The 23,138-nt window shown below is 42.6% G+C and overlaps 3 protein-coding genes across 4 annotated transcripts; 1 reads left to right on the forward strand and 2 right to left on the reverse strand.

Moving 5' to 3' along the window:
• Positions 1-284: 284 nt before the first annotated feature.
• Positions 285-1,019, reverse strand: lnc.lemp (lncRNA encoded micropeptide). The gene is made up of 2 exons (XM_085382695.1): positions 776-1,019; positions 285-580 (listed from the first exon to the last, which is right to left on the reverse strand). The coding sequence occupies exon 1, from the start codon at positions 947-949 to the stop codon at positions 779-781; it is 171 nt and encodes a 56-aa protein (XP_085238821.1). The 5' UTR covers positions 950-1,019; the 3' UTR covers positions 285-580; positions 776-778.
• A 2,598-nt stretch (positions 1,020-3,617) lies between these two features.
• Positions 3,618-16,828, reverse strand: scml4 (Scm polycomb group protein like 4). 2 transcript variants are annotated; one of them, XM_085382867.1, is made up of 6 exons: positions 16,705-16,828; positions 15,602-15,804; positions 12,520-12,649; positions 6,935-7,147; positions 5,716-5,861; positions 3,618-5,348 (listed from the first exon to the last, which is right to left on the reverse strand). In XM_085382867.1, the coding sequence occupies exons 2-6, from the start codon at positions 15,797-15,799 to the stop codon at positions 5,223-5,225; spliced, it is 813 nt and encodes a 270-aa protein (XP_085238993.1). In that variant the 5' UTR covers positions 15,800-15,804; positions 16,705-16,828; the 3' UTR covers positions 3,618-5,222. The 2 variants fall into 2 exon arrangements, with proteins under 2 accessions (XP_085238993.1, XP_085238992.1); XM_085382866.1 differs by having other exon boundaries at positions 16,658-16,813.
• LOC146651989 (uncharacterized) lies at positions 7,938-11,659 on the forward strand. The gene is made up of 2 exons (XM_085382592.1): positions 7,938-9,335; positions 11,655-11,659. Exons 1-2 carry the CDS (start codon positions 8,018-8,020, stop codon positions 11,657-11,659), a joined length of 1,323 nt encoding a protein of 440 aa, XP_085238718.1. The 5' UTR covers positions 7,938-8,017.
• Positions 16,829-23,138: the final 6,310 nt, after the last annotated feature.

Here is a 23,138-nt window from a genome sequence, read left to right on the forward strand (position 1 = left end):
TTAAGGTGACTTTGGCGTTCATCCAGCAGATGGCGCAGTTATTCACATAATAAATTTTTATCGATAGAAACGTCAGTAAAAGTTTACTAGGCTGAAGGAAAGAGTGCTGCGTGTTTTCCTTTCATTGTGAGTTCCTATGCTATAAGGAGAAAATTATAATCCCACTTATTTGTAATAGAGTTTAGGTAACTTTTAAGTTGTAAGAGTGTAGTGCCAGCTTCAATAATATATCACCACATTATCTGAAGTCCTGAACATCATTGTGGAATAACGACTTTCAACATAGGAAAAATAATAATAATTTATTTGACAAATACAGAGATGGAGACATGTTGGCAGAGAACAGCACTGGGGACAGGGCCACCACTCCCTTTTTGTTAGCAGAACAACAACAACAAAATGCTGTTGCTTCCATTTTCATGGAACTGGTTTAGAGTGAATTAGAGTCTTAAATTGAAAGGCGTGGCAGACAAATACAGGTAGTGCAGCATACAGGTAGGTCATCTTCAGATTTCCTTCCCTCGGTCACAAACATGGTGTAGGATCCACATCCAGAATCCAAGAGCCTCATACCGCAGACCTTACAGGAAAGACACATTTTTAGACAAACAAACTGTGACAACAGTGACTTGTATTACGTATATAAATTCATCACAGCGATACTGTGCAAATAACAGCAAATAATACGCATCACTTTGGTCCACTCGAAGCTTTACTAACCGACATATCCTAAGCTCTGTAACTCAACAGCGTGTCGTCATAAATATGGCATTACCATTCAAGCCAAATCCAGTTTCTTCTGTGTTTCTGATAGCTTTTCCTGGAGTCGTTTTTTCCTCCAGTCCAGAAACCTTCTCCTCATTCTGTTTGCCTGCCACCCCGCCAAGAAGCCGGCAGCGAAAGAAACCACAACGGCGACCTGTAGTGTCCTCTCCGAGACGTCTGCCATGTTCACCTCTGTCTGACAGATGCACACATTTGTGGAAGCATGAAAATCTTAATACAGGAAGTGAACTCCTGCGAGTCTTTTTCTTCTTCTTGTGCTGGGTTTACTAGCAATTAGCTAACTGCTCAAGCGTGCCACCTACTGGCTGAAGTGTGTAGCAGAAGGTTAGCAGACAAGCTAAAGTTGAGAAAATAGCAACTAAGTACCTAAATACTTAATTAACTAAATAAATAAATTCTTTATTACGACCATTCTTCTTATAAGTGTTGAATACTGACTAAGTGTTTACTACAGTGTTTCTTTTAATTTCTAGATACGTTTTTCAAAATATCATAGACTCGTGGTTACTTTATTAGGCACACCTGTTTAGCTACTCATTAATATAAATTTCTAATTACCCAATCACAGGATAGCAGCTGAATGGATTTAGGTATGTATGCATGGTCAAAACAACATTGTAAAGTACAAACTGAGCATCAGAATGGGGAAGAAATGGGATTTAAGTGACTTTGAATGTGCTATTGTTGTTGGTCTGAGTATTTTAGACACCGCTACTCTGTTTGGAAAGAAAACAATATCCAGTGAGTGGCTGTTCTTTGGGTGAAAATGCCTAGTTGATGCCAGAGGTCAGAGAATAATGGCCAGACTGCTTCAAGCTGTAACTGTAACTCTAATAACCACTCATCGTCACAACCAAGGTATGCAACTTTTGGAATGTGGTGGAGTATGACATTTGCATCATGGATCTAGAGCCAACAAATCTTGTCATGCTATCATGTCAACATGGAGCAAAATCTTGAGGCAAATTTTCAGCGCCTTATTGAATCTGTGCAATGAACTGTTAAGGCTGTTCCGAAGCTAAAAGCAATAGCAAGATTTACCTAATAAAGTGACATGTGAATGTAGCAGTCAATTCCTGTGTCGCTGAGGTTTGTGAATTTTTCCCTTTGTGATGCTTTTAGCCTCTGCTATAATTGATTAATCTTTTCTTTTTATAATTGAATCTGTAAATGACCTGTTTGGTTTTCAGTTTTTATCATGTGTTTCTATATCAACAATCAAATCACAGCTTAAATGAACACTTATTAGTAATATAGTAATAATAGTAATATTAGTTATTGAAAGTGCAAAGAAAAAAATCTGAAAATTGGAAAGCAATTTGTGGTTGCTTGTTGTAGCTTGTTTTCACAGCGAAAGGTTTTACTAAATACTGATAAGCAGTAACGCGTTACTGCCCATCTCTGTAATCCAATTACTTTTGCGACGTTGGTGACAACAGCTGTGTGCAGATCAACAATGGATAATATATCCAGTGCGGGACAGAGTATGAGCGTGCAGCGTTTAAAGCGTGGAAGTACTGACCTTATTTTGAGTTTGATTCCATAAAAAGTGACAAAAACATAAACTCGCGGATTCTTCAACTGACCGCTGCGGCTCACCTGCACCAGGGCAAACCTCTGCCTACCCTACTCCTGCTTTACAGGTGAAAATAGAGCAACAGGACCACTAGTCTTTGACTTTATTTATTTTCTGCTGTGTTTTACTTGCATCTATTTGAAAAAGTGAGTGTAAACACAAAAAATTATTTTATTTTATGTGCTGGAATGTGCAGAAAATAGGTTTAAATATTAAGCTTATTTCTTCCAGTCAGAGAATGTTGCATATAATTAAAGTTTTGCTTGATGCATAAAGTTAAACGATTAAAACTAATAAAACAAGTTTTAAAAAGAGACTTTTCCATTTGATTACATTTTGTATGATGGATTATGCAGAAAAAGTAGAATTGGGCTGAAAAATCTATTGCTTTATCACCTATTCAGGTTGTAAATCGTGTTTTTAAAAAGTAACTAAGCAATTAATTACTTTTGAAAATAAATAATCAGTAAAGTAACGGGATTACTTTTTGGGGGAAGTAATTAGCTACTGATTACTTTTTTCAAGTAACTTGACCAACACGGCTGATAATCAATCTGATATTCTAACTGCTCTATGATACTGTGGGATAAAACCTGCAGCACCAGTGCATTCTAGCCTTTGCACCATATATGAACATGATCATTTGATTTGCAAAGTGCAGTTCTGTCTACTTTGCAATATGTATTATTGCAAAGTGGAAGTGTTTAGGAACCACAGCAAGTCAGCCAGACCACGTGGCAGACCACATAAAGTTACAGAGCTGGGTCACCGGGTGCTGAGGTGTGTAAAAGTCATCCACGCTCTGCTGATTCAATAAAAGCAGTTTCAAACCAACTGTGGCATTACTATCAACACAAAACTGTGCACCAAGAACCTCATGACATGGGTTTCCATGGCTGAGTAGCTTCAGTGGATGTATTATAGGTGCCTCACTTCACAGTAGTTCATCCCATAAATGTACTTTTTGTAAACCTTTGTACATTTATACTTACAATTGGTTTTCAAAAAAGAGAAGAAATTCAATTAAATAAATTCAATTGATAGTATTATTTCTGTCATTGGTAATTTTCTATACATGCTGATATCCCAGAAATATCATATTCTCAGTTCCTTGGCTATGATACATCCTGCTTTGTCTGTTTTACCATACAGCTCCTATTTCAGATAAATAAACACAGTTTTATCTTTCATCCTTTATGTTAACTAACAGCACAAAATCCAGTTAAATAAGAGACAGGATTAAAATAAAGCCAGGTTTATTTAAGTATCAAACAGTAAAGAACATCAAAATTCAATTAACATAGGTCACTAACTCAAAAATTGACAACATCCAGAGATTCTTAAATTTGTTGAAATAGCTCATGTGCTAAATGTTTGTGTTCATTTCTTGCATGTCTTTAAAATCAAGTTTGATAAAGTGAAACTGGTTTTTTTAATCATAAAAGGTACTAATCAGTCTGTGTTGTACAAACAAAGCATTTAAGCATTGAAAAAAAACAAAATTAAAGTAAGTAACAAGTACTATACACATTAAAAAAGGCATTGTTTAACCAAGTTTGACAAATACTGTGTATGACTACCTTTTGTACAATGTCACACAAGAAAACTGAATTTGGTGGCTGCATAGCCCTGATTCTGACATGGCAATGTTTAAAAGAAACCAAAAACAACCCCCAAATGTTAATGCTCGAGACATTTTACATACAGCAGTTTCCCTTTTTAACAGTTAAGGGATGAAATCCTGCTCCATTCTAAATGACTGAAGAGGTAACGTATGAGAAGAATGTAACCTGAAGGAAGTCACAGAGGTGAAGTTTGCGAGTAGATATGTTGTAAAATGTAGTGATTGTAGTGGTAGTATCTGTTTCGGTGAGCACCCAGTTGTACGAGGTTTATTAAATTCGCTTTGTCTCATGCTACATTGCAACCTCAGTGGAAAAAAGAAGTCATATTTCCTTCCTGTCATTATGAGCACTGTGTGATTACAGACATCTACGACTGGTAAAAAATCTTGGTCACTTCACTCGAACTCCGGTGTGGTTTGTGGTCAGAATCTTCACGTTAACAAATCACTTCTTTCTTTATTTCTTTATTTTTTAAAACTTTTTCCAAATATGAGCTCTATCACTCCTTTCTCATGAAGTTTTACACATTCCAGTATTATAAATGTACACTTTGTATTGTCAAGTCTTTGGCACATAAACCATTTGCTTGGCCAACAAGTGTGCACTTAAAGTTCAGAGATGTTTGAGAACTGTGCTCTCAAAATGGCTCAGTAACAGCGCTGTTTTGTTCTAGATTATCTTGCAACAGACTTCCAAATCGACTTAATGAACAGTTTGAGTTATTAATTACAAGTCATGTCACCAACTTTAACCTGGATAAACGTGACCAAGTGAGGATAAAATGGACTATCTTAAAAGTCCAGCAGCAAGACTTTGTAAAGTTTAAATGTGTTACTGAGGTAAAGCACCCTAGAAGTTTATAATGATATAATACAGTATCCAGTGATTATGATCTGCACAAATTAACAATGCCCAAGCTCAAAAATTATTATTACAGGTCGTACTTCAATATACCGTAGCTGCCATCTGTTTGGCGACAAACTATTTACAATCTATAGCAGTTCAGGTACAAAGTAAAGAGAGACAAAAGTAAAATAACTGTTTGAGCTCTTAAATGTCCTAACATGTACAGTCACAGTGTCCAATCTGTGGACAAAGTGTGGTGTAAATGTAGTAAAAGCCAGCATATATTTGGATCAGACGTTCGTGATGTATTGCTGATGACTTAGAAAGGTTTCGGGAATCGGCACCGACTCGTTGCTCTTAAAAATTAACGAGGCGATCGAGGACTCGGCTCACAACCGGCTCTGCTTGAGCCTGTCGATGTGGTAGCAGAGTTTGAGCGCTGGTCCCAGCTTCAATCCCAGGTACTTCATCATCATCTCGCTTTTCAGAAGAAGTAGGGCGTCCCCATCTATTTCCTGGAATATAGCAAGATATAGTTGTAAAGCAACGGAAAAAAAGGATTACTTTAAATATTCCACTCAAGTGCTGTGTGAGAAATGGAGGCAGCACAGTGACTTATTTAAAAGGCTCGGGGACAAACCTTCGTGCACTTTAAAAATTCTTTAATAATATTCATGCAGTTTCCATTTCAGCTCATTTACATTCAGGACCACAGGGCACTGGGTGACAGATAATTTGAGCTACAGCTGTCATATAAGAGATTTTTAAATAGAAAGCATACCCTGCTTCTTGTAAGCTGTGCCCCAGTGCATGTTGGGAAATGAGCTCAGTTCCAGTACATTTAGTATTTAAGTTACACGGCATTAAGCGGGTCGGACTTACATGCTTCCTGAATGCTTCCGCATGGGGTCCCAGAGCTTGGGGATCAGCATCTTTAATGAACCAAACCACATCCTCCACACCCCAGCTGGAAGGGTCCTTACCAACAGGACGCTTGCACTCTCCAGCTTCTGACATCGGGCTGTAGGCTAGATAGCAAAAGAGGACAGGCAGGGTGAATTTTTATTCTAAAAAACAAAAACAAAATTGATGATCTCATAATGTTGCCTGAAAAGAACTTAGAACACAGTCTATAGACTCTGAAGTGATGCGAAAGAGCCTTTACTGCTCATCTGGGTTTTTGGTTTTTTTTGGCTTCTGTAAACACTTAAGAGATAACGTCTCAATCGCTAGTTTTGAGTTTTATTAATAGCGCAGCAGTCTTTTATTTTGAAATTTCACCCAGTTAGATTTACATAGATGATGAAGGAGGGTGTAATTTAGCTTGTGAGTAAAAAGTTACTGAGCAGAATACTTGGTTTCTCAGCCAATCAACCCCTTTCTTTCCTTACTTCCTGTTTCGAATAACGTAGATGGCGTCGGCCAAAATTCTCAACTCATCATTTCAAAATAAGTCGGCAAAACAATGCTTGTGAAAATGCTAGAAGTAGCTGGCCTAGCTCTGTCTGAAGGAAATATTACAGAGACACTGTCACCTCCTAGGCTAACCAATTAGGGAAAACGACAATTAAAAATTGTATATTACAATTTTACAAAGTGTTACCTTTGAGTCACACTGAATTTAGGCAGTATTAGCATGTGTACTACTTATGTCAAGCTTCTTCTCATGGGTCTTCCAGAGATTGCTGATCTCAGCATATTTCGGTAGAGGTCTCAGGTTAATCTTTTTGCATTGCACAAAATTCAATTATATTGAAGCTAAAAAACTCCAGGGTTTCTCACACTAAAGCTACAGCACACCTGACTGTGTGACTTTACTTGGGCAGATCTATGATGGAAACCCATCCCAAACCACTTACACCACAAATGACATTATTATGCTGTAAACTAGCACAACTATAGATGTAGGCAGATGTTAAAGAAATGCATATGAAAATAAATGCAAACATCTCTTGAATGATGAGTGATCTGGGCCTTCATTGGTCTAAATAATTTCATCTCTAAAGATATGGATAACATAATTACAATGCAAGTATAAACCAACACTAATGGCACAGGTGATGTGCATGGAAGTGCACCTGGCAATAATTTATAGCCTCACCATTTCTGTTTCCTTCCTGGTGACTTCCTGGGCTTGACGCTTGTCTGCACATGCCTGCTGTAGCAGAGCAACTGCTGCCACGGTAACCGTAGGACTGCTTCATCTGATACTGTGACGTCGTGACGCTGAATGCAGAATCACTGGGATCTATAGCATAGCGCCTCGAGTCCACCGGTGGGTCACATAAAAAATCATCAGCCAATGGCGTCTCCGCTGGGGAGGGAAGTACAGGAAGTGGCATTGTTAAAGCCAAACCCAACAAAAAAAAAAGTTTCTTTTTTTAACATGACCATTGCAATTATACTGTGAGATATCCCATCATGGTTATCAGAGGATGTACCCTAACAACCCTGAATGAAACGACTTTCATGGATTATCATGAAAGCTTGATATGCCTGAGTTGCACTGAGGCAATGGCAAAAAAACAAGGTTAAATTAAAAAGCTAATGACATTTCCTGTTGGCCTTAGCTTTAGACTGTGTTAGGCGCTAGTTGATATTAACAAGCAAAAAGATGCTGAACATAGTACTGTCATGGTCCTGCGACCATGACTCAGTGACTTTATGTTTATGTACTTATTGTTATTACTTTCATTATTATTCATGGCTGTTTTGGGATGGTTTGTGTTTGGGATTTTAGACACTGGGTTCTGGGTTTGTGCTCCCTCTGTTGGTCCCTGGTGTTAGTGTTCCCCTGTCTCGTCAGGTTAATCAGGTCCAGCTGTTTCCCCCATCTGTGTGTGATTTCCCAGTGTCTCTTTGTGTATTTATAGCGTGTGATTTCCTCTGCTCCTCGTCGCGTCGTCTGTGTTCCTACCTGTGTTACCCTGCGTACTCTGCATCTACCCTGTGAAATCCTCTGCGTGCTCTCCCTGCTGTTCTCCCTTCGTGTTCAGGTTTGCCACTCCTTTGTGTAGTTTCACCCAGTTTAGTTCATCCGTAGTTCTGTTTTGCCATCTCCTCTTTATGTTTGTTATTATCAATAAATCACCCTCACACCTGAATGAGTGCTGCGCTTTGAGTCCTCCTTCCACTCTCCACACGGCCGCTGCCCCGGACCGTGACAGTACGACGCGACCACAACATGGACCCAGCAGCGCTTAATCCATCCAGGGAACTACGGGAAAATTTCATCGATGCCACACAGGAGCTGATCGACCTGTGGCTGGAAAGCCCGGGTGGCACGTCCCAGCGCGCTGTAGAGAGGCGGCTACAGCGTCTGGTGACCGGTCTCCCATGGCTTCTGGGCTCGCTTTGTTCGTGGGAGCGGGAGTTCCTCCTTCTGGACCTCGGTCTTCACCCCCCGTCTGCTTTTACTTCCGAGCAGTCCGAGGCGGTGAGCGAGCGACATGTTCTGGCTTCCCCAGATTCCGAGACTCTGTTTTCTGGGGCTATCCAGAGCGGGATGGGAGACTGTTCGGATCGCTTACCCACCTTCGTGGTAACGGACCCTTCGCAAGTGGGCGTGTACAGACCCTCTGTGAAACCGAGAGACTGTTTCTCTGCCGCTCCTTCTGAGCCAGGACTCTATCACCATTCTCCGGCTCAGTTCTGTGTCCAGCCACAAGCTTCCCAGTCTGTAGCTCAACCATTAGCCTCCCTTAAGCCACAATTTTCACACTGTTTTTCCACCGCCGTTTCTGAGCAGGGAGACAAACTGTTACATTACGGACCTGTTCCTCAACAGCTGGCAACATTAGTGACTGTTACTCACTCCGGGGCTTCCCCAGAGGCGGGGTTGCTGCCCTCAGCTTACTCTGGACCCCTGGTGGCCAAGATGCCAGCTGTGAACTGCACCGGGCTGTCACTGCCTGAGCAGGGTCAGTGCTCTGCGCAGCTGCAGCCCTCCATATGTGTGCCAGAGGCCCACGTGCCTACTGGTTTTGTTTCACATGTGCCAGAGGCCCACGTGCCTACTGGTTTTGTTTCATGTGTGCCGGGGGCCCCGGTGCCCACTGGTTCTGCGGCTGTTTTCGCTGGGGGGCCCGAGGAGCCCGTCCAGCCTCCTGCTTCGCCCACTGGGGGGCCCGAGGAGCCCGTCCAGCCTCCTGTTTCGCCTGCTGGGGGGCCCGAGGAGCCCGTCCGGCCACCTGTGGCTGCTTCTCCACCTGTGGCTGCAGCGCCGCCTCCTGCAGTATCATCACCTGCAGCGCTACCACCTGCTACTGCCACGCCTCAGCCTGAAGCTTCAGCCTCGCCTGGTTCTGGTCCAGCTTCATCCTCACCTGGCCCAGCTTCAGCTTCAGCGTCTGCTTCGCCTAGCCCAGCTTCAGCTACAGCTTCATCCACGCCTGGCCCGGCTTCATCCTCGCCTGGTTCTGGTCCAGCTTCATCCTCACCTGGCCCAGGTCCAGCTTCATCCTCACCTGGCCCAGGTCCAGCTTCATCCTCACCTGGCCCAGGTCCAGCTACAGCGTCTGCTTCACCTAGCCCAGCTTCAGCTACAGCTTCATCCACGCCTGGCCCGGCTTCATCCACGCCTGATTCTGGTCCAGCTTCATCCTCACCTGGCCCAGCTTCAGCTACAGCGTCAGCTTCGCCTGGCCCAGCTTCAGCTGCAGCTTCTTCATCGCCTGGCCCGGTTTCATCTTCATCTTCGCCTGGCCCGGCTTCGGCTTCATCTTCGTCTGGTCCATCATCAGCATCGTCTGGTCCAGCCTCCGTGTCTGCATCCTCGCCTGGTCCAGCCTTTGTGTCTGCATCATCTCCGCCTGCTGCGGTCCCGGCTTCCGTGCCCTCAGCCTCGCCTGGCCCAGCCTCGTTTGGGTCTGGAGCTAAACGGCCGTTTTCTGGACCGCTGGCTAGGCTACTGGCCGAGCGCCGTCGCCTGAGTGGCCGCCGTTGCCTTCCGCACGGCCGGCCCCCGGACCGCCATCGCCTGTGTGGCCGCCGCTGCCTTCCGCACGGCCGGCCTCCTGAACTCTTTACGCGCCGCCGTTGCCTTCCGCACGGCCGGCCTCCTGAACTCTTTACGCGCCGCCGCTGCCTTCTTCGTGGACGGCCTCCTGAACTGTGCTTTGGACTCTGCTCCCCTGTGGGTTTTGTGTTCATCTTTGTTTTGGGACTCTGGGGCCTCCGTCCGTGGTCGTGGTCCGGTCCCTCCGTCCTGGGCCCCCTGCCGCCCGCCCGGATCTGGTGGTGTGTTTCTGTGGCTGTCGGGGGCCAGTCCTTGAGGGGGGGGTACTGTCATGGTCCTGCGACCATGACTCAGTGACTTTATGTTTATGTACTTATTGTTATTACTTTCATTATTATTCATGGCTGTTTTGGGATGGTTTGTGTTTGGGATTTTAGACACTGGGTTCTGGGTTTGTGCTCCCTCTGTTGGTCCCTGGTGTTAGTGTTCCCCTGTCTCGTCAGGTTAATCAGGTCCAGCTGTTTCCCCCATCTGTGTGTGATTTCCCAGTGTCTCTTTGTGTATTTATAGCGTGTGATTTCCTCTGCTCCTCGTCGCGTTGTCTGTGTTCCTACCTGTGTTCATCCTCTGTGTTACCCTGCGTACTCTGCATCTACCCTGTGAAATCCTCTGCGTGCTCTCCCTGCTGTTCTCCCTTCGTGTTCAGGTTTGCCACTCCTTTGTGTAGTTTCACCCAGTTTAGTTCATCCGTAGTTCTGTTTTGCCATCTCCTCTTTATGTTTGTTATTATCAATAAATCACCCTCACACCTGAATGAGTGCTGCGCTTTGAGTCCTCCTTCCACTCTCCACACGGCCGCTGCCCCGGACCGTGACAAGTACAAGCTATTATAGCTTAAAAATCATTGCATAAAGCTCAATGTATAGCCTCAAAACACTGCAAGTGTGGCTGTATTGTTCAAACTGGGTGATAGATACAAAAAGTAGAAGGACTGTGATGACCATATGAAATTTATAATGAGTCAAGAAAAAAAGATTCTTAATATCTTACTATATTTTCAGACCAGTATAAAGCCTTTGGGTGTATATAGTATATTAGACAGCTTCCTTTCACCAGACTAGAATAATATAGAAAGAACTGTATAATAAATACAAAGCTAATCTTTAGGTAAGCTGCATTAAAGCCCCCGCGGTCTGTAACTGTATGGATCTGAAATGGATGAAAGAGTCAGTAATTCCTCAGAGTCTGCTCCCTTTGTGCCAGCTTTTCAGCTTGTCAATAATGTAAATGCTTGCTAGTTAAGTCAGAACCAGGCAGATACAGATTTTCCTAATGACAGATTTATAACATTGAAATATGCTACTAAGATTTTGCATTACTTCTGCATTATGCTCATGCAAAGGTTAAATGTACTGCTATTGTGTTCTGAAAAATCAATTATGATTAAGATCTGGGCATGCAAATTTGAAGGATTACACACCCCCACATGCACACAATAAGGCACATGTGCCCTACAGAATGTATTTTGATACTTTTCAAATATAAGCAGTTAGATATATAAGCAGTATTTTGCTGCATATCTACGAGTTCATTGCAACAGCTAAAAAGTCGTCTTTGATCTTTACATCATAACGTATTACTGCGGCACATACTATATATATATGTGCGTGTTAAAAATAAGATTTAGAAGATTAGTCACTCAAAAGGAAATGTATACTTCCAATATACATAGATGCTCCTGAAATGCTTTTTTTCCACTGGAGGAAAAAAAATATCAATATCTGTCTGGGTGGCACCACGGGGATCGTGCTGATTTTTTGTCTGCATGCATATGCGCATGTGCACTTCATCTCTGTGTCTACAGTCTGACATCAAACACTTTTCATGATTTGCATGAACAAAGAGCAAACGGCTGGTCCTTGACGCATGAGATTTCCCCCCTCTAACCTTAAATACACTAAAGGCAGCCTTTAAATATTTGCTTATTCAAAGCAAGGCTAATCTTTAGGGTGGGAAAGATGTTTTTAAAATGAAAGAAAGCATGGTTGTATGACTTTTGTTTCCTATTTAAAAGAATATTTAAGATTCGTACTTCTAAAAATCTTATTTTCTAAGCAACTAAGGAAAAGAGGCTGGGAAGATTGGAAGGGAAAACAAAATATGTAACTGGGTTATGTGTGAAGGTGTGAGCCCTTTATCCTAAATAAATCCACATATGCTTGTGGTTTAAATTAGATAAATAAATTAGGGACAACCAGTCACTAGTGTATTTAGAGAACAAAAATGAAACATCACATTGGAAAAAAAATAGACAGAAGCATTTTATCTTGCCCCTCAATTAAAGTCAAAGGCAGAGTAGTAAAGGATGGGGGGTTGTGGGGGTGGGAGATAATACAAGAAGTAGACAAAACAAAAAAGAAGGTGGAGGCCACAAAGTCACACCATCACTTCAACCAGTGAATGCACAATGAGAATCACATTTTGAAAAACCACCATTGGTTAGCTTTCCCTCAATCGTTCTTCTTATTATTCTGGGCCATAGTTCACATCTGTTTGCATGCATATGTGTGAATGAATGTGAGACCGTATGGTTGATTATGTGTATGTTGGAATATGTATGTTTATCTTTAATGAATGGCTTATTTCTCCACTATTGTTATTATTAATGGCCAAGCTTCTTTATGGAAAAACTGATCATTATAACTGTGCGTGTCTTTGTGTCTTTTTACCTGTCAGGACCTGTGGTGTGGCAGAATGGGGGACGATGGCAGCGTCCTGTGGGATGGAGCCCATCTCTGGCTCTGGTGTGCTGCTGGGAGGAGAATTGGCTAGAGGGGACATCACCATCCGGGGCTTCAGCTACAGGGGAACATACACATGCAGTCGCTAATTAGAGGTTCTGCATGTTGAAAACTGACATGGGTGAAAGAAAATCCTTAGCTATAGCTGTAGAGTTCCTATAATGCAGCACATACTATAAAGTCTGGTTAATGGGCTAGGCTAAAGCCCATTACTGTAGATTTACAGCTGAGGACAAAAGCATCTTGTTGTGAGCTTTGTTTAAAAGCAGGCAGGCAACCACAACAGATAAACTCACCAAACACTTTATTAAATACAGTCTCGGTTAAGCCCTTTTTTGCCTTCAGAGCTGCCTTAATTCCTTGTTGCATGGATTCAGCAATGTTGGAAACATTCCTCTGAGACTTGTGTCCATACTGACATGAGAGCATCAGACAGTTGCTGCAGACTTGTCAGCTGCACATCTATGACGTGGATCTCCTGCTCCACCACATTACAGTACAGTGAACTCTCTGTCATGTTCACGAAACCAGTTAGAGATTATCTGAGCTTTGTGACATGGTGCCCAGAGCAGCCAGCAGGTCATAAAGGGATAGGGATGGTCACCAACAACAATCAGGTAGGCTGTGTTGATATTAAGGGGCCAAAGGTTTGCAAAGAAAATATCCACTATACCAGGGGTGGGCAACTCCAGGCCTCGAGAGCCGGTGTCCCTGCAGGTTTTAGATGTGTCCTTGAACCAATACAGCTGAGTTGATTGAATATTTCCTTAACAAACAACTGAATTATACCTGCTAAAATGGCTGGTGAGTGTAGAAAAATCACAACTTACAATACCGAGATACATTTACCAGCTTTAACTTTTTTCATACAAAATGTCATCACTTCTGCCCCAAGTAGAGGAGCTTAAGTATCTCGGGGTCTTGTTCACAAGTGATGGGAGAAGGGAGCGGGAGATCGACAGACGGATTGGTGCAGCGGCCGCAGTGATGCGGACGCTGTACCGGCCTGTCGTGGTGAAGTGAGAGCAGAGTGTAAAAGCGAAGCTCTCAATTTACCGGTCAATCTACGCCCCTACCCTCACCTATGGTCACGAGCTGTGGGTAGTGACCGAAAGAATGAGACTACGAATACCCTTCCTCCGAAGGGTGGCTGGGCTCTCTCTTAGAGATAGGGTGAGAAGTTCGGCCATCCGGGAGGGGCTCAGAGTAGAGCCGCTGCTCCTCCACATCGAAAGAAGCCAGTTGAGGTAGTTCGGGCATCTGATAAGGATGCCCCCTGGGCGCGGTTTTCCAGGCATGTCCCACCGGGAGGAGGCCCCAGGGCAGACCCAGGACACACTGGAGAGATTATATCTCTCGGCTGGCCTGGGAACACCTTGTTTTTTCCCCGGATAAGCTGGAGGAGGTGGCTGGGGAGAGGGAGGTCTGGGCTTCTCTGCTTGGGCTGCTGCCCCCGCAACCCGGCCCCAGATAAGAGGAAGAAAATGGATAGATGGATGGATGGATGTCATCACTTCATCATTTTATCCTTTTTGAAATTCTATGAAAACTCTCAATTTATGCCCAAAAACGTGTTTTGTGAGCTCACAGTCAATTTGGCAAATTTATTACTGATGGTTATGCGTGTTGAATGTTTATGCCAAAGTTTAAGAAGTTCCCTTAAGATGTTCCTTAGACACCTCATTCATGAGCATGGGATACGGTATTCCATTCATTCACGTACTATATAGTACTGAGCCACCCATAATTTCTTAATAGTTTGCTAGGAACATGGAAACTATAGGTGCAACGATTTATTTAAAACTTTGGAAATACAAATGGAAATAGTATATAAAGGAAAATATTGATTCTCTACTATTCTGATAAGCTTATAATCCCACCTTTATTCTTCAACACAGCCTTCAACTCTCATATGCAAGCTTTCTTTTCATTTCTTTAAGAAGTCTTCAGGAATAGTTCTCCCGGCTTCCTGAAAGACATTCAAAGCTCTTCTTTGGATGTTGGCTGCTTTTTGATGCGTTCCCAGCCAAGATGATCCCACTCTGCTTCAAAGATTTTGAGGTCCAGGCTCTGGGGAGGCCAATCCATGACTCATGGTGTTCTGTTGATTGTTTATCTATCCAGGTATGCTTTTACTACATTTGCAGAACGTTTGAGATCATTGTCTTTCAAGACATCTGGATCAATGTCTACATAAGACCTGTTACCACTGGCTGCCAGTCAGCATACCTCAGCCTTTTCTACCTGTTTCCTTTCCTTAAGGATAACTTCATGACAGCAATCCTTCCACAACAGATGGTGCAGCTGAAGTGCCAGATGCATCTCTCAGGTCCAGTGTCATTGGCTGGAATTTTTCGTATTTCTTAAAGACATCACTTTCAGATGCTGTTCATCAGCTGCAGATAGTTTTTTAGGCCTACCACTGCTTCTTATGTCATCCACTTGTCCAGTTTTCACAGTTTTTTAAGGATTAACTGCACACCACGATGACATATGCCAAGTTTTCAGCTGATAGCAAGGAATGAGGGCTGCCTTAAGACTACCCAGCGCTGTAGGTGATGAAAATAGTGGGCCATCATGAATACAGACATTCGAGCAAAATAAAGAATGAAAGCTAGGTTAAGTATATGTTTCACAAGGAAGAAAATGCCTTAGTCATTCAAAGGAATGAAAACACAACATGACAACATGAAAACTGTGTGAAAATTCAACTGTGTTTGCTCACAGGAAGACTCAACGGAGTGCACTCTGTGTAAAAAGAAAAATGCATTAAAAGCATTTTCAGTTGTTGATCACATATGTGAGGGAAGTGGTTTGTATGTATAACCACCAAGGGTTCAGGGAAATACGTATAGATTAGCAGCCTCAAAACACAGATGACCTATACTCAGTACTGTATATGATCGTATGCTGTACCAACAAAGACTCCTGCACTGCTGTGTAGACACGGTTTCCCTCTTCTATTAAAGGAATGCCCATCTACATGATTAAACTAAAAAATTAAACTGACCTTAAAGCCAGGCTTCCTGCCTCTTTTCTTCGGGACCTTAAGAGGTGACAGAGTTTCAACATAGTGGCTCTGGAACTCCAGCTTTCGGATAGGAGGGCGTCCTCGCTTCCTGCCAGGCACCTTACCTTGGGGCCCCGGTATGAACTGGGGGTCGAGAGCGGAAGCCTGCATCTCCGAGCCGGCGGACAAGGAACTCATCAGACCTGAGAGACAGCGGGAGAGATTATCAAACTCAAAGTGGCAGCTTTTTAAAAAGCGTGCAACACTGCTCAGCTGCAAATCACAGTGGAAACTCAGAGGCTCACTCACACACACTCACCGCCCCCCTCCTTCGAAACACACCAAAAATATAGGAAGTAGTAGAAACAAAGCCACATAAAGCTTTGTACTTTACTCCACCCCTCCCCCCCCAACCCTCCAGCTGCAAAGATTGCAATAAATATCATTACTGCACTACGAGAGAGAGGGAAAGAGAGAGAGACAAAGCCCCGCAAGCAGGCAGACACACAAACATAGGAAATGAAACCCACAACACCCACACACACTATCAAACAATCAATGAAGTGCGCTGTCACACAGACACACACACATTTACACACGCACAGGCAGTACTTTCAAGTGTTTGATTGAGTGCCATTAATCCACACTGCCACTCTCAATCTATCTCAATCAATCAATCCATATTATTTTGTTTGGGGTTTTTTTTAATTATATAAAAGAATCAGCTGACTTTGCCTTTGAACACGAAGCTCTGTGCTTTACTTCTCAGAGCTCTCCTGCCAATTTACCCGGTCAGCGGCACATTACTCTTTCATTTCTGTAAATGGCTAAACAACGCCTTGATGCAACTTGACTCCAGTGCAGACAGACAGCAGTCTGCAAAGTATTTGCCACTGCAGAGGGAGAGAGAGAGAGAGAGAGAGAGAGAGAGAGAGAGAGAAACAGGAACAGAGGCAGACAGACCACGTGAATACGTACGATGCCTTTCATCCTCTCTCTCTCTCTCTTTTCCTCAAATAGAAAAAGCTTCAAAGTGACCTGCTGAGCGTTACTTACCATGCACACAGCTGTCTGTGCTAATTGCCGTCTCTGTGATGCCTCACCTCAGCAGCAGATTTATGGATGTCCCCCCCCCTTCTCCTCTGACAGATCTCGCTTGCTCCAGCAGTCTGCCGCTGCTGTCCTCCGCTGCCACACACTGACTGTCAAGACACCGGCAACTCCGCGTGCCTCTCTCTCTCTCTTCCTCAATCTCCGACACAACCCCCTCCTCTTTCTCTTCTACCCTAACCCCCTTCCTGTGTGTCCCCTTTCAGTCGCCATAGCAACACGCCTCTAACATCCCGTGGCAGCCGGCAGACGTGCTGAGCTCAAAGCACTGTGTGTGTGTGTGTGTGTGTGTGTGTGTGTGTGTGTGTGTGTGTGTGTGTGTGTGTGTGTGTGTGTGTGTGGCAGTGTGGGACAGTAATGTAATTACAGTTGCTGCATCTCGGGGTTCTTCTTGCCTGTCTTCAGAAAAAAACAACAAAAAAGAAGGCTTAGAGCGGGTGACAAAGGATTCAAGCTGTGCACTGTTTTGTGCTACAAGCGTATGAGTTACACACAGTAAAATGTCTGTTTTTTCATTTTTGGAGAAGAAATTTCTGCACAGGAAGATTATTTTCTTAAAGAGTCCAGACCAAAATTGGAATATCTCGCTATTTGTTTTTCCTTTGCCTGATTACTTTTGAATCCATGAAGCTTATGCAGACTGGCTTTAAGGTAAAGAGATCAATTTTCCCTGTAAACATCAAACGGTTCCAGCAGAAGCCCCACAGCCCCTTTTGGTTGCGATAAAAGATCACACTGCTGTCAGAAACTCAACACTCTTCCTTTCATTTATAGTCTTCTTTGGCTTCTATGTCAGCTAATGTAACGCATTTCTTGTTTTATCTGTAATGAAAAAGAAAACAAACATGGAAAGACAAAGAAAAGGGGCCAGCCAACGGCTTGTCTGTGTCTCTAAAGTAAAAAAGAAAAGAAGAAGAAAGCAGGCTCGAGAGGGCTTATTTGCTCTTAAAGGTTACAAGTGTACCAACTCGGGCTTTTCCCCTCACTGCATATCGATTAGTTACGCCCTGGTTGCAATGCCGGTTCCCGTTCCAAGCTGTATTTGTGGGGTTTTAACACTCAATCAGAAGCAGGTTAACCTTTCAAGAAGGAGCCTCAATCCCTGACGCACGCAGGGCGCCTGCATTCGCGGCCTCTGCGAGCGTGTAAAGAGATTTGTCAAGAGTCGGCTGCAAAGCTTCGCTCACGGGATGTTTTAACAGTGAATATTAGGTGCCAGGTGAAGTCTACGTGATAATAAAAAACAACAACGACAGTAAACAGCAAGATCAGGACAAATACTCTGTAAAACTGTACACATACACGCACTGTAATGGCCTGAGTGCGCAGAAGTGAGAGCCATAAATCATAAAAGTAATTACGCGGTGAGATTAATCCTGATGTCCCTCTTCAATCAGTCCTGTCTCATTACGGCACATCACATTAGAGACATAGACAGACTGAGACAGAACAGATAATCATCTTTTACTTAAAAAAGAATTGGATATGAGGGGTGGGAGCCCATTAACACTCACCGAGTCAATATGAGACAGCGCCAGTTTTTGGGGGGTTTTTTGCAGGCAAGCAGAAAGATTTTCAGCATTGCACGGGACCCACCACTCCCACCCAGACCCCCAAACACAATACGGTTGGGATCGCAGCCTAATTTGTTTATGGCTAATAAAACAATTAAGCAATCAGTGAACCCCTGCATGCGATTTTATTTTCCTGCTGAGGGACATCGGAAGTCAAATGTTGGAGGGAGCCTGGTGTTACAGACTCAGTCATGCAGCGACGATCAGCAGTGATTAGCATAACATAATCACTGGCTTCGGGGCATGGAGATTTGTATCCGCTTTCACTTACGCAGAGGGGACACAGCAATAAAGTGAGTTATAGTTATGCCTCACTAAACTGCACACCTAGACACACACATAAACAAACAGTCTAATCACCGCCTTACAGACACACACAAACCTAAATGCATGCATATAATAAGTGCAGTAAGACAACATACCCTTGCTTGGCAGCAGAATAGATTAGTATAAGTGTGTTTTTGTCTATGTATATGTGTGTATGTGTTTTCTAATCAGTGTAACAATATAACCCCCCCCCCCGAATTTATTTACAGCTCAGGCAGGGCGTCACCATGGTAACAGACAGTGAAATCGGATTCTGCACCAGCGTCGTGTGATAAGGTGGGAATAAATAAAAGGATAAACAACAATGCGTGTATTAAATAGGCGAGCTCTCACACTCCGCCTGCCCCTCCTTATCTCTGCTGAGCCCTTCTAACTACACAGCACACTTCAGAGAGAAAAGTGGAGGTGGGGAGTGTTGCTCTTTGCACCAACTATGGGTCATGGCGGTGGTCTTGGAGGGGGGAGCTCTCTGACATAGACTAAGCCACACACCTGTACACACACATCTGTATGTAAAACTAGGCTTAGATGTGGTCTGTGGTCTCAAAAATATTTGTAGATGTTGAATTATTTATAACATGTGACACAAACTGACAGGACATCTTTCCAATATCCTTCTTATTGTTACAAATTTGCTTTTTTATGCATTTCTGCTTCACAAGGTAATAGGAGAATGTAAAACATACTCCCAGTCATGTCTGTCTACTTTGTGTGACCTTAATAATATTATATATTATATTATAAAATGCATTTCTATTATATAAAATTCTAGATTTTATGAATAATATCAAATTTTTTCATTTTATTTTTGTTGCAATGGCTGGAGTTGAATCTCTACGTATTTAGCATCCATATTTGTCTTTGATATACAATCATCTGCCACTTTGTTAGGTATACCTTTTCACCTGCTTGTTAACATAACATTTTATGTAAATAAGAAATCACATGGTACTGACTCAGTGCTGTAAATGTGGCATGATTGTTGGTACCAGACAAGTTGGTCTGTGTATTTCAGAAACTGCTGATCTACTGAGATCTTGTACTGATTTCCACTCTAGCTAATCATAACATTACTGTTAAACTCGTACTTTGTGTGTCGGAGTCCTGGATCTTCATACTCTGCACGGCTGACTCTGACTCTGGATCCAAGTTAACCAGATGCCAGCAACTGCGCCCCCTGTGGTCACGTCGATCTTGACGCAGGTGCAGACGCACACCTTTGCTGAGGGTGCCAGGCAGTCTCATGCCCTCAAAGTCAACCGCGTGAGGGCAAAATGCACCACACTGGAACGGCAGAAAGAAAACGCACAGAAATAATCATGTGTACATGTGGCTGATATGCTTAGTTTTTCCATTATTCCATTTGTCAGCATTAATCAAGTCTTCTGAAAATTAATTTTAGACCTTTGAATCCAAAAATGAGTGTGGAAATGGAAAAGAGCAAGCAACTTAAGGACAGATGGAGTAAGACAGAAATGGACAGAGTGAGCAGAAGAAGCACAAAAATTAATTGGGATGCCGATTGGGTAATTATACTAGTGCACGCTCAGAGGTCAAAGGAATAAACTGGAAGTTAATGGGAGAATATGGCTTAGCTAATGATAAAAGTATGTGGAACAATTTGTCTTTTATGCTGTAAAGCGAATGCAATTCAGCCTCCGGGGTGCTGGATTACTGATTAATGTGAACTAACGTGGCTTTAGTCTTCTTTGTACTGAATGGAACAAAAGCGAATGAGAGGGAAGAGCGGAGCCGAGAACTTGTAGACTTAATGGAAATGTTCATATTATCACCCCACGCTGAGAGCAGATCTTGTTTTCTGTGTGTTGTTTGTTAATTGCTATTTCAAGTTTACAGAGGACCTGGTTATATTTATCGCTCTCAGGCTTAGATTAAATAATCCTTGCAATTTTTAGCTGCTTTTGCTTTCCTGAAGGCTCCATATGGACTTCCACCAATGGAAATTTAGCAGGGATTCTAAACCAATCAGTCTAATCACAAAAATATATTAATTATATGCAGCTTATGCTTATACAAAGACTGGCACTGCAAAGCTCTATGGATTATCAGCAAATACAATTTGATGAGGAAGAAGAGAGCGTCACAGTGTCATAAATATCCTAAGCCTGGTGACAAAATTAACTTATTTAAATTGCAATCAGATATTACAAGGTGACTGTGTTTGCTAAATAAACATATTGTAATTAATCTTCCCTGTCGTCCTCAAGCGATTCGACGGGAAGGAGAAGACAGAGAGGAAAGTCATTTCCTTCAGACGCAAACAAAACGAGATAAGGAACATCAGCAAAAAAGATTTTTGTGTACAGTCCTTGTAAAATTCTTTTCTTCGCATTTCACTCATATCCTGTCTCTCTCCCTCCACTAACTCCCAACGGGCACAGCAGATGGCAGCAGGTTTCTTCCTGTCAAAAGAGAGTTTTGCCTTCCCACTGTCGCCAAGTGCTCAAAAGGGGTATTGTCTGATTGGTGGGGGTTTCTCTCTATTGTTGTAGGTCTGTCCTTGAAATATAAAGTTATATAAATAAAACTGTATTGAATTGAACCCTCTATAATAGGGATGTCATGGAACACATGGGAATCAATTTGATACTAAGTGTGTGTGTGTGGGCGGGGGGGGGGCAGTATTAATAGAAAAGTCTTAATCAGAAGGAAAAACTACATATGAAAACACTGCTGAAAGTCTGAAATTTATGCCTTCCTTCACATTTTCTAAAGCCATAGGTGTGGGGATTCAAGTCTTTCCTGGGCATGTTCCGGTCCCCGGACTTTATGTTTAATATCCATGCTTTATAGGATCTGTAATGAATTATTCCCAGAGGAAATTATGTGAAAAAAATTCCATGGCAACAAGAAGGACAAAAACTCTCTCGACAAACATGTTTGAGTTAAAGCTATTTAAACAATCAGAAAGTAAGAAAAAAGTTTAAAGTGCAGGGAAATGGGGAAAAAACAGGAGCAACTGAAACAGTCATTCCAGCCATGCTACGAGGTTATACAGGACTCCTCCCGACAATCATCTTGACATGCTGACGTGTACATTACAGCATGCTTATATTTGCTAATGAGCACTGAACACAAAGTACAGCTGACGCTTTTACCAAAAATAGAGCATCAACTGAAAAATGACCCAATGATGGCACTTTGGACAAAAAGATTTTCAGTCCAGTAGCTGTCAAGATGTTTGACTTAAAACCATAAATATAAAGGGAAGCATTAGGGTACACCGTGTGTGTTTGTATAAGTGCTCACACTAATACATCCTCAGCATCTGTCAAACATTTCTCATGAAAACATAAGCAAAAGGGGTAAAAAAAATGAGATGACATGAAAAAGGTCACGTAGCGCTGGATGAAGATTTGACCAGATCACTAAAGTCAGTAATGGGGTTCATCTAATTTAGGGTTTAAGAGCGCAGTTTGGACTGAGTGGAAATGACAGAAAATAAAAAGAGAAGTGAGAGGTGGCAGTTAAAGGAGGAGACCAGATAAAAACTGGACAAGGAAATGAGAGAGGGAGGAGGACAACGTGGAGAGAGAGGCACATTCAAATGATTGAACTCTTTAACTCTTTCCTCCATAAAGATGGCGTCTGACAGCCTAACCTGTACCATTAATGGTGGGTTTTGACACCTCACTATATATTTAATAAAGAGGTAGTTTGAAAACCATTAGAATAGTTTCTGGGTTTTTCCAAAGGCAGCAGGTCTGAAATGTGATAGAAATTGCTTGGCTCAGAAAAGAGCTTCAGGGGTTACTCCAAGTAAGGGGTAAAGGGTTAAAAAGTGCTATGAATGTTATAGGAGCATTGAAAAAGCACAAACAAATTCCAGCTATTTAATGTTTTTTTGTTTAGTTTTTAAATTAATGAATAAAAAACAAAGGAAAAATGTAGAAAAACAACAAGGGAGGGGGGGAGGAAGAGAGTAACAAAAAAAGGAGTGGGAGACGATAAAACACTCTTCAGTGTCGGACTGTCGGATTCAATCAGGCTGCAGATGAAAAAATCTGCCATGAACCTCAAAATTCCCATTTACAAAAAAAAATGTGAAACATCAAATAGTTATTGTAAAAACACACAAACACACACACACACAAATCATGCACCATGAAACAACTCGAATGGAAAAAAAACCTTCAGATTTGATGAAATGCAGTGCAACCGACACACACACACACACACACACACACACACACACACACACACACACACACACACACACACACACACACAGGGGAATGCTTCTGTTTCTGTCTACAGGATCTGGGTCCCATAAGAGCAGCAGGCTGCTTTACCTTGTCACTCTATCAAAACATTGTGTTTTGGAGCTTCGCCAGGAGTGTAGCCGCCGGGTTTATTTTTTTGTTTTTTTAAATCATACACTCACAGACAGAACCACACACACACACACACACACACACACACACACAGCTGTTCTTATTCAGGTAAGCCATGAGCGAGACACATGTAGCGATGGAAAAAGCACCAGAAAGGCTCTGATTTTTTTT

The sequence above is a fragment of the Rhamphochromis longiceps genome, linkage group LG15 (genome assembly GCF_057381845.1).
Source record: "Rhamphochromis longiceps isolate RC_006_pf linkage group LG15, R_longiceps_female_GT1.1, whole genome shotgun sequence".
Classification (NCBI taxonomy): domain Eukaryota; kingdom Metazoa; phylum Chordata; class Actinopteri; order Cichliformes; family Cichlidae; genus Rhamphochromis; species Rhamphochromis longiceps.